The sequence below is a fragment of the Homalodisca vitripennis genome, chromosome X, assembly GCF_021130785.1.
Source record: "Homalodisca vitripennis isolate AUS2020 chromosome X, UT_GWSS_2.1, whole genome shotgun sequence".
NCBI classification, from domain to species: domain Eukaryota; kingdom Metazoa; phylum Arthropoda; class Insecta; order Hemiptera; family Cicadellidae; genus Homalodisca; species Homalodisca vitripennis.
The window spans coordinates 10,662,391-10,678,137 of record NC_060215.1 but is presented as its reverse complement, the minus strand read 5'-3'; the positions used below and the strand labels follow the sequence as shown (position 1 = coordinate 10,678,137).

At 36.0% G+C, this 15,747-nt stretch overlaps 1 protein-coding gene across 4 annotated transcripts in view; it reads left to right on the top strand.

The window, feature by feature from the left end:
- The window catches only part of LOC124368677 (ligand of Numb protein X 2-like), a 392,173-nt gene that overhangs the window by 275,321 nt on the left and 101,105 nt on the right, over positions 1 to 15,747 (top strand). For all 4 annotated transcript variants that reach the window (XM_046825960.1, XM_046825961.1, XM_046825957.1 and 1 more), the window contains one exon: positions 7,010 to 7,101. In XM_046825960.1, the coding sequence (XP_046681916.1) occupies positions 7,010 to 7,101 (92 nt within the window). The remainder of the gene's footprint in view (positions 1 to 7,009; positions 7,102 to 15,747) is intronic.

Here is a 15,747-nt window from a genome sequence, read left to right as displayed (position 1 = left end):
TAATAGTATTTAAACTTTTATTTAGATCTATGTTGTCCAAAAAGAACCATCAAAATTGGTCAAAAAATGACAAACAATAAATGGATCACTAAAGGAATTCTCATCTCGAGAGAAAAACTTAAGTTTTACTCTGAAATTTATAAACAAACACAAGATGACAATTTTAAAACATTTTTCCGGAAATATAAAACAATTTATAGAAAGGTGATCCATGCAGCAAAAGCATATGATGTCTCAAAAGCGATTATATCTTCAAAAAACATTTCTAAAACTATTTGGGGCATCATTAACAATAAATCAAATCCTTCAAAAATAGCACAGATCAAAATTGGGGATCGGCTTTTGGATGATGAAACTGAGGTGGCTAACGAGTTTAACAAGTTTTTTGCAACTGTGGCTTGTGACCAAGGCCCTCGGCCATCGGCTCCCGTAGCAAACTCCACGAGAAGACAAATTCCATCAGCCTCTATGTGCTTGGCACCGGTCGACGAGAAAGAACTCGTCAGTATTATTCAGCAGCTCCCAGCCAAAGAATCGAATGATCTTAATTCAAACTCAATGTGGCTCATAAAAAAATGCTCGAAGCATATTGTGAGGCCTCTGACCGCCTTGATAAATTCCTCATTTCAATTGGGAGTTTTTCCCTCACTCCTGAAGATGTCAAAAGTAACCCCTATCTTTAAAAAAGACGACCCTACACTCATGAATAACTATCGGCCTGTCTCTATTTTGCCTATTTTAAGCAAACTATTTGAAAAGTTGTTTTTAGTTCGAATGCTTCAGTTTCTGAATAAACACAATCAGCTCTCAAATGACCAATTTGGCTTCAGAAAGGGCAAATCGACAATAGATGCAATTGTGGGTCTTGTCGATATGATTGTAGAGGGATTGGAAAGTCGAAATCACACTTTAAGTGTGTTTCTCGATTTATCTAAAGCTTTCGATTGTGTTGACCATATTACACTGCTTGACAGACTGGAATCGCATGGCATTCGAGGCGTGCCTCTCACATGGCTTAGTTCATTCCTAAGTCATAGAACTCAAGTTGTCCAAATTTCTAATCATATTTCAAATTCTGTAAATATGAGTTATGGAGTTCCTCAAGGATCCATTCTCAGTCCAATTCTCTTCCTGCTTTATGTTAATGACATAAAATCATCACTACCACACGGGAAAATCGTGCAGTATGCTGATGATACGACTCTTTGTTTTAACGAATCTTCGAAATCAGATTTGGAACAAAACGCATTTGTTGGAATGAACAATTGTGTCCAACATTTTCATAGCCTCAATCTAAATACAAATTCATCTAAATCTAACGTTTTAAATTTCACTTTAAACCCAGTAGACTTTGATTATGGACCTAGCGTTATGTTAGCGGATACAATACTAGAAGAAGTCTATTCCTCAAAATTCCTTGGAATTTACCTTGATCAAGGTTTGACATGGAATGTTCACATCGATCACGTTTGCTCAAAATTAGCCTCAGGCATTTATGTTCTGAGGTCTCTAGCCAAATACTGCCCAAGTCAAGTTCTGATAACGGCGTATTATGGCTTGATTTATCCACACCTCACTTACGGATTGGTACTATGAGGTGCCTGTGCAAGGAACCAATTTTCAAGAGTGTTTAAATTACAGAAGCGAGCGATCCGCACCATTGAAAAATTAAAGTTTAGAGAGTCGTGCAGGTCAACTTTCAAAAGGTTGCAACTGTTAACTCTGCCTAGCCTCTACATTTTACAAACAACGTTGTATTGTATGTCTAAATGTGCCTTGATTACGGGCCGAGACATTCACTCGTACGGGACTAGAGGCAGAGACAACTACCGAACTGGGAGACACAGGACGGTGGTTTATGAACGCTTGCCTTCACAGGCAGGGGTTCATTTTATTAACAGATTGCCTAATGAATTAAGAAAAGCCTCTACGCTCAAGGCGTTAAAAACTCGTTTTAAAACGCTGTTTAGCGTCAAATGCATTTTACAATATAAAAGAGTTTCTGGAGTATGCTGGGAGACCACACAATAACAAGACTGACTCTAGAACGAAGTGGGAATTATTGGCGATGGATGAACGTGGAATGAGTGATCAAATGTATGTCTGAATGAGAGCTCGATGTGGTATGTATGTCCAAATTTTAACATATTTGACGTTTGCTATACAAATGTATTTTGTATCCGCAATAAAAAATTGACTATTGACTACTATTGACTATAGGGTAGGTCTAGTGGTCACTTAATCGGTTACTATCCAGTAGGTAGGCAGGGTAGGTCTAGTGGTCACTTAATCGGTTACTATCCAGTAGGTAGGCAGGGTAGGTCTAGTGGTCACTTAATCGGTTACTATCCAGTAGGTAGGCAGGGTAGGTCTAGTGGTCACTTAATCGGTTACTATCCACTAGGTAGGCAGGGTAGGTCTAGTGGTCACTTAATCGGTTACTATCCAGTAGGTAGGCAGGGTAGGTCTAGTGGTCACTTAATCGGCTACTATCCAGTAGGTAGGCAGGGTAGGTCTAGTGGTCACTTAATCGGTTAACTACAGTACCGACTGTATGTTCTGTATGTCCCATGGCTTGAAAACAAAAGGGAAATGTTATAAATGTAAAAATAGCAATAGGAGGATAAACTAAGGAAGACATGAGACGTATGTTCACTGTGGCTAATTTAAAATCTTTATATTCATCAAAGAATAAGCACAAAATGTCCGTAGAGAATTCCCTGCATTCACTGTGCTAACATTATCTCTCGTTGCCTGTTAAATACACATAACGCATCCATGGTATACTAATATACAGAATATTAATTTACATAACTTGATGGAAAGCAGAATTCTTAATTTGAAATAGGGCGAAGTGAAATTTTCTTGACCATCCGTATTTTTACAGTGTAGGAAAAACCATTGCTTTCGTATTACTCTTTAATGGATCCGTTTTGCTATTTGAATAACGTATATGTTCTGTGTTTTTCGAGTATTGTAAGTTATTTATCAGATATGCACTATTTGTAAATATGGTCGCTTTAATAAATATTAGTTCGTGGTGAAATGAATTCAAATTCCGTAAATGTAGAAACTGTGCTTGTTAGATATAGGTTCCTTATTCAAATGGATGGAGAAACAAAATTAAAGGAAGAGAGAAAGGTGAAATATTCATGCCATAGCACTGTGACATGACAAGTCAATGTTCGCTTGAATTTCAGTCAAAGGTTGAGCTTCAGAGTTTCGGAAAAAATAATACCAAGTTCAAACAATTCTTGATAGACCTATTGGTCGAGGCTGAATGTCGAGAGGTTTATCGAACATAGTTGAGAGTATGACGAGGCATCATCATATACACTCGTAGTTGTTGCAACCGTGGGCGATTAGCAAGGGTTACTTTCTAGCGGCATATATATATATATATATATATATATATATATATATATATATATATATATATATATATATACATACATATTTAGAGAGGGTGTAAAATGTATGACGGCACGAACGCTTTACCTTGCCGTAACCAAGCGAACAAGTGTGGGGTCTCCGACAGGTGGTTTCCTTAAGACATACCGACTAAAAGTACCCCCTCTTCTTCTCGGACCAGCCTGGAAATGGTGTTCCCAATGCTTCGGACTTGACCTTTTGTTTGAGCATTATTGAAGCTCTCATCTGGTTCCTTTTTTCCTGGATTAGTTTTTCACGATCTAGAGTCGCCTTTTTCGCTCTTAGGATTTTCTCCACGTATTTGTTGAAATAGGATTGAAATATTCCAGCATTTCTGTCCTCGGAGCATAACTGCAGTGATCTTCCTGTAGCTGCGTCATCAGCTCTCTTTCTTCTGTCTATCGTATACACCTAAACACGGCATTTTCCGTGTCAACTCGAGGCGGATGTCCAAAAACACAAGCGTGCATCTCCCGTCTCCCCGATCCCGTGCAGGTACGATCCCAAATCACCGTTGCCCGACAAGAACTCAATGAGGAAGAAGTCCACCTCTGCGCGCATGTCTCTTCATCAGCACAATAAATCCAATAGATTTCTCATCGTATGTTTTAGTATATGATATGATGGTCATGTTGGATGACACTGGAAAACGAAAACCAATATCATAGCAAAGAAACAGTTCCGCCTTCTATTGTAGTCGTGTTGTTGCAGAAACGGGAAAGACTTCCTTGATCGCTATAAAACCCGTATCCTAATATGTCTGATCCTGTGCAATATGGCCTTTGTATGCAAGAGAATTACATCCGTGGAAACACCATTCATGTGTAAGTCGTACAAAAATTATGATTCCCGACTATGCGACAGTGATATCATGATACCATTACCCTTACGGGTATTAATTAGAATGGTACAAAGATATCGTTGTAAAGCATTTTTATTGACGTACATGAAGGCAAGCATATTTCGAACGCTTCTCTTATTTTGCCGTATTTGTAATAGTTTATCGTGACAAATAAAAGAGTTCTTTCTGCGTTGAAAGAAGTACTTGGAGTAATAAAGGTTTGGTAAATAGAGTACGGCTGCTATCCGAATCATTTTGTTGCCGTACATTCTGTATCTTTGTGCAGTTAATTTTCTCTGTACTTGTAAGTTGGATATTTGAGTATCGTACTAATAATTATTTCATACCAAATAAACCATACAGCTAATGTTATGATTTTAATAAACATTAGTTCGGCTGTATTGAATTGAAACATGAATGAAATGTTGTGAAAACCAGAGCCCTGAAACTGTTACAAATCCAGGCCAATGTGTACACAGATCACCCGGTGACCAGCACATATTCTCGTATACTGACACAACTGCTGTTAATATTTAATAAACACTTCTGCTCTCGACGGATGTGTGGTCAAGGGATTTGTTCCCGTGTGTGGGCATAGCTGTTTAATTGTATACATTATTTTTATACGTGTTTACAAATATTATTTCACGCTTTCATTATAATTTAATTCCACTTTATATATTAAATAAACGGAGTTCAACAGTTCTTCATAACATGAACAAGTTCACAGTTATCGGCAGATGACTTGCAAGGTCAACTGGTAATTTGGTAATTTCGTCTCAATAAGTCAATAAGCATTCCTATTTGAGATGGAAATTGTAGCAATACGTACATCATATTAAATCTAATCATTTTGGTAATATCGCGTGATCGTGACAATGTGAGGGTGGCGATAGTGGGAGGGTACTCGAAACAGAAGTAGCTGAGGGGCTATGAAACCCCTCTCAGTGAGAAGTCAAATGAAAGCTCACTACTTAATTCATGTCAAATTGGGAATCAAAGCGATTTAACTAGAGAACGAGAATATAGAGGATCTTTATTTCGAAAATATTAACCTGACGAGAATAACAACTTCTACAACAATTCAGCTTCTTTCTGCTCAGATAATTTTCGAAGGGATCTAAAATTATCTAGCTATCTAGAACATTAAACTGATAACAAAGTATTGTGCACTCCGTCCTCTGGGACCTGCCTAGTTATGGGCTCTGTGCTGAACGACTTGTAGCCATTGATCCTCATTAATTGTGAAATCTAGCTGTGGTTCTTGTAGCCCTGTAGCCATGATCATAGAAATGGGCTCCATGCTCTAGGACCTGCCTAGTTATGGGCTCTGTGCTGAACGACTTGTAGCCATTGATCCTCATTAATTGTGAAATCTAGCTGTGGTTCTTGTAGCCCTGTAGCCAATGATCATAGAAATGGGCTCCATGCTCTGGGACCTGCCTAGTTATGGGCTCTGTGTTGAATGACTTGTAGCCATTGATCCTCATTAATTGTGAAATCTAGCTGTGGTTCTTGTAGCCCTGTAGCCAATGATCATAGAAATGGGCTCCATGCTCTGGGACCTGCCTAGTTATGGGCTCTGTGCTGAATGACTTGTAGCCATTGATCCTCATTAATTGTGAAATCTAGCTGTGGTTCTTGTAGCCCTGTAGCCATGATCATAGAAATGGGCTCCATGCTCTAGGACCTGCCTAGTTATGGGCTCTGTGCTGAACGACTTGTAGCCATTGATCCTCATTAATTGTGAAATCTAGCTGTGGTTCTTGTAGCCCTGTAGCCAATGATCATAGAAATGGGCTCCATGCTCTGGGACCTGCCTAGTTATGGGCTCTGTGCTGAATGACTTGTAGCCATTGATCCTCATTAATTGTGAAATCTAGCTGTGGTTCTTGTAGCCCTGTAGCCAATGATCATAGAAATGGGCTCCATGCTCTGGGACCTGCCTAGTTATGGGCTCTGTGTTGAATGACTTGTAGCCATTGATCCTCATTAATTGTGAAATCTAGCTGTGGTCCTTGTAGCCCTGTAGCCAATGATCATAGAAATGAGCTCCATGCTCTGGGAATTGCCTAGTTATCAAATCCAAGTAAAAAATGCCTTTATTAGTCGAGCGTTTCTCTGTACAAGCAGCTTCGCAGAACAACTCCACTCATTTAAAACTAATGGCAATTAATTAATTTGTATTTAAAAAATACTAACCTAATTGTTAATCTCCAACATTTTCCTTACCTTGACTTTAAAGACAGCCCGCTTGAGTGATTTTAGATCACATGGAAGGGAGTTGTACAACTTGGGGACAAAGTAAGAAAAGTCTCTCCTCCCTTACTCGAGGTAACGGAAGCCTAGTAGCCAGTGAACATAGATTTTTTTTTATAAGGGGCGAAAAACGCTGCGGTTATCATCGCCCTCAAGAAAAATTGGCACCTGCTCGTATTTGGTGGTGTCAATTAGATAAACAATGATTACATTCTAAATAACAAAATTAGAAATAGGAATCACGACAAATAGGTGAGTAAATAATTTAAAATAACCTTAACACTAGATAACAATAAATGTAACAAAGGAAAGACTGTAGAGAGGTCTTAACCCCTATAGATGCTAAAAAGATAAATAGAACATAAATAATGGCAAGGTACATAACATATGCTTCTCTAGGACACTCTAATGGTACAACTTAAGAGCCAATATGTTTCAATTTTGCATTTTGAATCATCAAATTTGTTTATTTTCCAGATGTCCAGTGCTCAAGTCTCCGCTCCGCGCGTCCTCAAGCCCCCCGTCGGTCGCTTCACTTTCGCTGTCCCAAAATCTGCCGCCTAAAATTGGTGAGTGATTTATTTAAACAAGTTTAATACCACGTAAAACATTATATTTATATAATTCTAACGATAACATATAAATGAATTCACCAGATCAGATACGCTTTAGATACTATAATGCTTCTAATTAAATAGGTAAATAAATATGTATCCTTTTGAAATTTTTCAATGCAAATTTTGGCGTTTAGAGGTGGAAAAGGTGGCGTTGTTGACGGTTTCGTCACCAAATGGTGCATCACTTAGTAGCCTTGGTTATTTTTCTAACGAATCTTAGTTATTTGGATGGCAGAGACCGTCATTTTGGAATGAGAAAACAAATACAACATTGTGCCATTACAGATGCAGTGTTTGAAAAATTAACTTGCCACATTTGGTGGAAAACCAGTTAAATTCGTCAATGATTGTATTAAATGTAAACATAAAAAGTGGCGGGTAGTAAAGCAAGTTTGTTTCATCGTTGCACCGTCAGTGTAAAACTATACGAGTATTAAGATCATCAGGACGTTTTTGTCGGTTCAAGTGTGTTAACTAATAGAAATAATATTCAGATCAAATTTAAAGTCATTATTTTGTAAGTATAAGTTAGTTATGTATTTAAACATACGATTAAACCAATGGCGGATACAACGGTTATTAAGCAATATCGAGTGTGGCTGCAGCTTGGATGGGTGACCACTGAGCGATCCTGTCCTTGCAAGCAGCCCACCTGCCCGGCCGTTGGTGGTGGTTCGGAAGTCACCTTTAAGCCATTGGTCCCCAGGTTAAGAGTTAGAGAGGGATTTTAACCCTAATTTCGCCTGGTTAAACAAGGCATGTTTACTATGCTCTTACTTTTTACTTTATTGATGAATGAAAATACACTGTCTGCTGTACGGACTAATATCTACACGCGGACTTGTAGTATTGTTGGAGACTTTTATACATCTTAAAATTAATACAGTACGGTATTGTGTTATATTCAGTAGCGAGTGATTTACAACAAGTTGTATATGCTACTATCTCTGATAGGTAAAAACCACAAATACAATAATACCCCATAATATTAATGGTACTATGGACTAAATAACTGAACATTTCACCGAGTGAAACTGGTTTCGTTCCTAAAACACAAATTATCCAAGCCTACTATACTTTAAACGTCTAAATAAATAATTACAATTAGTTTTAAGGTAGAGAGGGTTAAATTTGGACGTCCAACACGTCGATGAAGTGCTCGACCTATCGTGTTAGAATATCGAGGATTAAAGAGGATTTTAGAATTATCAAGCAAATAAGCCATGATTAAATATTCATTGCATGTTGCCTTTAATTATGTTAAACAAATGTTTGGATGATGAGAGCAATATCAAAATAAATGAACCAAAATGAATTGTAAATTAAATAGTAAAATAAATCTCTCGCTAGCGTATGTAAATGATCGAGTTTAACTGTATTTTCAGAGAAAACATTACGTTGCGTCGCTGAAAGGCAAATCGAATGTCAGTTTGTGTTACAAATGTTTGATCAACATGAAAAATAAAAGGTCATGATAGCACACAAAACGTGCATTTAATTATTGGAGTAAACTATTTGCATCTCTGTTCGTTGAATAGTGGTAATGCTCATATTCAACTCACGCCAAATATTGCCATTAATATGGCATACATTTAATTTAAGTTAAGAATTGTACTACTCGTACAAACATAATTTTTCGTAAGTTGTACCGAATGGACGAAACACATAAATACTCGGTACTACTGAGGTCGTAGTAATAAATACTCGGTACTAATGAGGTCATAGTAATAAATACTCGGTACTACTGAGGTCATAGTAATAAATACTCGGTACTACTGAGGTCATAGTAATAAATACTCGGTACTACTGAGGTCATAGTAATAAATACTCGGTACTACTGAGGTCATAGTAATAAATACTCGGTACTACTGAGGTCGTAGTAATAAATACTCGGTATTGCTCATTATTGCTAAGTTTACTTATAAGTTTAATTATGGCAAATAAAAAGTACGAGTATAACATAAAAGTATAACTTGCCACGTCGGTGCCAAAATAGAGTAATAACGAATTAAAATTATATCTCGGGGAGAAGTGTAGGCGTAGTGGTTCCAATAATCTTTAGAATTGGTCAACGACCTTAATCACTTGATAAATCTTTAAAATGACTTCCCTTCAAGTTGAAGTCGACTTACACACACGGCGTCAGTATCTTAGCTCGAAATTGCAGCTGCAGTCAAAAAGGAAGATTGAATAAAAGTAGTCCTCAAAGAATCATTCTAAGACTCAAGAACTCGCCTAAAACAAAATCGCGACTGGATCAGCCATTTACCGAGACAACTTATAATCATTACAACGTGATTTCATCAGAAGGACATCACTAAAACTTATTATCTTTATTAATCTGGCAAATAAAACATCACCATAGGTAAGTTACTTTACTAATTACAAATTTACTTTATAATACATTCGAAATAGATATCTCGTATAATACGAGTAATAAACCCAAGGTGATAACCGGTGAGATGTCGAACGGCCACAAAGGTCAAGAGAGAAACAATTACTACGCGTGCCAATTAGGTTATTATTGCGCGAAGAATTTAGTTCCAAGAACATGGGAGAAAAATGCCACTAACTAGTAACGAATAACAGGATTGCGAAAATGTATATAGTATCTAATTCAACTAAATAAGGGTAAAATATGTACGGGAAACTTGTAATTTTGCGTCTTGTAAGGATGTTAATCATTGAATTTTCAAGATATTCAAATATGAGATGATTGCTTATTCCAAAATGTAGGTTTTTTCTCTTCAACATTTTTTCTCATAACACAAAACTAAGCACACTTGGCTGTAAGAGAGACTTGGCGCTTCTTTCCGGAGTGACATGATATTCAGGATGAGTGCGGTTACCGATAGAGACCGCCTACTATCAAGGTACAATGACGAGAGATAGCGGAGGTCACCTTGGAAATAAGGGAGGCTAGCTCTGTCCTAGTCTCCTCCAACCAGAACGGGATCAGCCCTTTCTCGGGTCCAGGCTAGTGACAGCCTTTACACTAAGGGAGCTCCACCAACTCCAACAGTCATCTTACTCAGTAAACTAGGCCTATTGCTCAAACCCGTTACTCCTATCTCTCGGCATTTGCTGTAAGTGATGTGCCGCTGCTGGACATACATGGGATTGCCGAAGAGTAAGTGGCACATAGGTTTTTGCTGCGTAAATTGTATATACCATCTAGAAGTGAACATTCTTGAGAATTCCTCTTTACTCCAAAAAAGCAATGTAATAAATATAAAATTATTAGAAATTAAAATATTTGTTATATTCTTAGCAGAAATGTATGTACAAGTTTGTATAAAAGTGTATTAGCAACTGATCGAATGGTGATGTCACAAATTTTAACATTACACGTTGCGTATAGTATTTTATCCGACTTTGTTCTCAGGTTATTGAAAGTTTTAAAGGCTTCCTTTTGATTTACCTTATAAACAATGGTTCGAATGACGTTAAATACTTATCTTGTATTTTGATCATTGGAGTAGGAAACCCCCTTTGGCCTTATTCTTCCCGTGTTCATAGGCCACGGTACAGTACGAGATCGCAGGTACTCATCAAAAGTGCAAACGTCACGGACAGATTTGATCCTGCGCTATGACTAACTCGGGTCCAAAGCTTGACGCTTTACACCGCTCGACCACCGGCTCTCCAAACTGGAACGAACGGTATGGTAATGCAGCAACTACCATCTGACTACGGACATGTTTTAATTAGTTCTCGCCACGTTATCAGGTTTTAATATTCTACACCTCCATCTTCTAAGGCTACCGTTAGTGACAATAATAATAATGAACTGATTCAAATGTTATGGGTTCATTACATCACAAGTGTAGTAACCAAAATTATAACTCAAGGCGGTGGAGTGGTTTAGCGTGAAGTAAATTAAAAAATCGCCACTGTCGAAGATTGTAGTGATAACAATAAATTTTTATTGCTACAACACACCAGGAGTCCAGAGGTCACACAAACACACTGGCACATTACGTGCATGCTCTGTCCATTGTGCGACTCTTCTTATAAAAAGCCTGATAAATTGTCTAGAAATTTCAATTCCTAATGTACATTTATGTTCTATGCGTTTCCAATTCTACATTACTTTAACACTTAGTAATTATTTTGTGTGCTTTTCTAAATTATTAACACATGAAAATTACTCGTTGACCTAATCACGTATTGTACACGTACGTACTATGTTGCCTGTAATTATATATATATATATATATATATTAAAGGTATTTGGGAGTAAACACACTCAAGAATGCCGGTGATGTAATTGAAAGCAGAGTTTTCAAGGGTTCAGATTTATATCCCAATAAATCTATGTCATGTACCGTACATCTCTAAAGTAGGGGTTCAGATGTTTTGATCGGTCACATTCTCCTTTTCCCTAATGGGGCGGATTTGGAGGTTACGTACTTTTTTGGTTCAGTGTAATCTAATAATATTATTATAAAACTTTATGGGGGTATGTCTGTTGAAACTATTCATTTTAGATATAAATATTATTTAAAAACTAAAATTTTTCTCGGAGATTTTCTTACAAATTCCACACATAAAGGGTAATTGAATTAGTGCTTTGTTTTTGAGCACTATTATGTACAGAACCCCCGTTTTAAAAATATTTATTTGCTTGCGCTGCCGCCAGCACGTATGGCTTTTCGTAACGAATTGAACCCTTTGTTTATACTCGTTTGTTACTCAACACTCGGGAGCAGGTCATGTACGAGTATACGCCACCTCAGATTTAACAATTTTTTGCCCTTTTTAAAAAAAAGGTAATTACTGTGGATGTAATAGAACGATCTTGGCTGTTACAGTATATGTTTATCGGAGGCGGTTTGTCGGTTTTGTAGTTATGGAAGTTAAGTTTTCTTGTTTCATCCGGAGCTCATTAGGACTAAAAATTTAGGGTTTTTACTTTAAAATTGTGTTGAGGATTCTCAGATTTTATTCTATGCCGATGAATTTATGTTATAAGTTAGTAAAAATCCTCACGATTCGTTAACATCCATCGAGAAGGATCTGGATGTTGCCAACAGTTTGGAATAAACAATATATCAAAAGTTATGTATTATTGGTTTTATTACCTAAGGAACACCGTTGGTCTAGTTAATTACTAGGTAGCTAGCAGTATACTATGGTGTTACATAACTGCTAGAGTATCAATATTCCTACAGCATTCGTGGAAGAATGTTTGTCTTGTTACAGCAAGCAGTCTAATCACTCATTAGCCCCGTTCGTAAACTTTAACGAAGGCTTATTTATGCAGGGCTGAGAAAGCAGGATAACTTTTAAGTGCTTGGACTGAGCGGCGAGTGGGTACGTAATGCGGGTTCCAAATTGTATTCTTGATGCAGCTTCCATAAAATAGCTTTGTTTTCCACAGGTCTCTGTTCTTTTGTTTCAACAATTTAAATACTGATTTTAAATCAATTTGTAGGATAATGGATGTGAGCAAGCCACTGAATAAATAGCTTTAGCCACTGGTAGTAACATTTATTGCGAACAGGCACCTAATGCATGAATATAATTGTTTAACTCTAAAACATTTTAAAACTATTATATTGTATTCTAAGCAGTAAAAGTTACATTTATAAGAATATCGCATAAATTTATCGACTTATGATCTTTATTACTATTCGAATAGTTCTGTAGAACTTGAAGTATAGGATGTCGCATATAAGTGCCAGTACTGTTCTCTATTTTGTCTTTAGGAATAAATAATTATACCCCTGTGGTGGTAACTTATAAGTAGTAAAAAGTGAATAAATGAATAAATAATTTATTCCACCAAACAATATCTAGAAATATTACAAGGTTACACAATACTTGGGAATTAACCGACCACTGTTTCAAGTAGTGTGGCCCGTGATAACATAATGAAAACAATTATCAGCTACAGTCCAGAGTTCAAAATTATAAAACACCTGAGCCGGCTCTCTGTGACGTCTGTCAGACACAGCTGACCAACTTAACACTGCACAATACATATTATACAAATGAAATCAATTCACTAAAGCATTTACTGTTTATTTTTATTACACATTTACTAATACTACACAATTTATGAAAAGGAAAAAGATTGTCTCACTTACCAACTGCACACACAGACCAGGGAGACTACAATTTAAAAATAAATCAAATTCTGCTGAGTAAACAACCATATTTTTAATCTGTTACAAAATTTACTAATATTGATTAAACTTTTTATTTCCAAAGGCAACTTATTAAATATATGTGGTCTGAGATAACAAAAAGAGTGTTTAAAAAATGATTTGTTAACTTTAGGCATTCTGAAAATTTTACGGTAAATATTTCTTGTAGCGTATATTAAATCAATTGTTCCGTGGTTACCACATCTTGAATAAAAGAGTCTTAAAACTTTGAACACAAAAAGATGCTGAAGGGGCAAAATTCTTAACTCATAAAATATAGGGAAAGAGCTATCCCTTCTATTTTTTTTTTTTTTTTTTAATTATTCTTTGAAAGTAGTTTTGAGTAACTCTTATCTTTTGAATTAGCTACTTAAATTTCCCGCCCCAGCAAACTAATCCGTCTTGTAATCTGGAGTCAATTAATGCAAAATATAAACTTCTCAACAAATCTTTAGAACAAAAATTTCGTAAAAAATAAAATTTCCTAATTGAAGATTTAAGTTTAGTCTGTAAAGTTGTTATGTGTTTACTCCAAGTAAGTTTAATGTCCAAAATTACCCCAAGATATTTGAAGTGTGAGACTTTACTGATCGTTTCACAGTTGCAGTTAATTTCATTACAATTTAAAATGTGATATTTCATTTCTTTTTCAAAGTTAAAATTTTTGAAATCAAAATTGACATATTGCGTTTTTTTAAATTTAATTCATTTTATTTAAATGACACCACTTTCTTAGAGTTCACAAATCTTCTAGTATGTAATTTAACAAAGTCATTATATTTTTGTGTGAGTAAAAAAATGCTACGTCGTCAGCAAAAGCATTTGGCATGCCCTTTAGGTTCATTTCCAGGAGATCGTTTATGAATATCAAAAACAGGGTTGCAGATACGACGGAGCCCTGAGGCACACCAGCCCTGACTAGGAGCGGTCCGCTCAGGAACTCGCCAATCCGCACCCGCTGTTCACGGCCCAAGAGGAAACTGCGAAACCAGCTGAGAGCAGGTCCTCTCACTCCTAACAATTCCATCTTGTGTAGCAAAATCTCATGGTTTACTAAGTCGAAGGCGGATTTAAAGTCAATAAACAGTCCTGTTGATTTATTCCCTAAGTTTAAACTTTCGTAAATCATATTAGAAATGTTTAGAAGCGCATCTTCGGTAGATTTTCCCTTTCTGAAACCGTACTGATTGCCATTGAAAAAAACCTATGTTATTCAAATATGCTGTAAGTCTTACATTCATTAACCTTTCAAATATTTTTGAAAAAACTGTTAACAAGCTGATAGGTCTTAGATTTTCTAATTTAATCGAAGAGAACCCCTTTTTAAGTATAGGAACAACCACACTGATTTTTAACTTGTCGGGAAAAACGCCTGAAATAAAACTTAAATTAATGATGTGTGACAATATGGGTGATATTACTTCTGCAATGTGTTTTATAAGAGCTGTACTTAAACCATCGATACCAAAAGATTTCTTGTTTTTTAAACTTTTTATTGTTTTTAAAACTTCTACATTGTCTGTGGGTAATATGAAAAATGATGTGTTTCTGTTGCGCAAATTGAGTGGACCTAAGTTCGGAACACCGCTGTCCTGACCTGACTGGACTGCGATAAGATGTTTATTTACTTCTTCCGCAACAATATGAGGTTCCGTAATTACCGTACCATTGTTTAGCTCAACCCGTTCAACTCTTTTCTCTGCGGATTTTTCGGTTAAATTATTTATAATTTTCCACTGAAGTTTCGTATCACCTTGGCAATTCGAAATTTGATTTGAGTAGTATGAATTTTTTACTTTACTGATTTCAACTTTAAGTTTTTGACAATAACTATGATAAAAATTTACAAAGTTTCTGTCATACGGTCTCCTTTTAAAAATATTATACAACCGTTTTCTTCGATCTATTTTTGATAAAAGGCTTGAATTTATCCAAGGGCTTATCGATTTAGCTTTAGATAGCTTACTATTGTTAAATTCTACAGATTTTTTACAACTAATACAACATTACATAACATCTCATGGAAATTATTAAAATACAAATTAACATCTTCCATTAAATAAAAATGATCTATATTTGGTTTTTGAAGATTCTCTTTAACTAAATTATAATCAATAATGAATTTGTTAGGTTGTTTCAAATTTACATTTTGAGTTACATAATCATTTTTATTTATTTTTAGTCCAAGTAAACAATGGTCTGTTAAACCAATGTCAAATACTCCTGCATTAAATATCGATAAATCTCGATGTCTTACGAAAATATGATCCAAACAGGATTTAGATTCATTTGTAATTCTTGTTGGAAAGTCAATAAATTGGGTGAAGCCGAAACCACTCATTAAAGAAAGATAGTTTTGTGTGTTTTGGGACTGGTCCAATATATTTAAATTCACATCTCCTATCAATATAGAGTTATTTGGCAAATCAGAAAACTTAATGCTAAA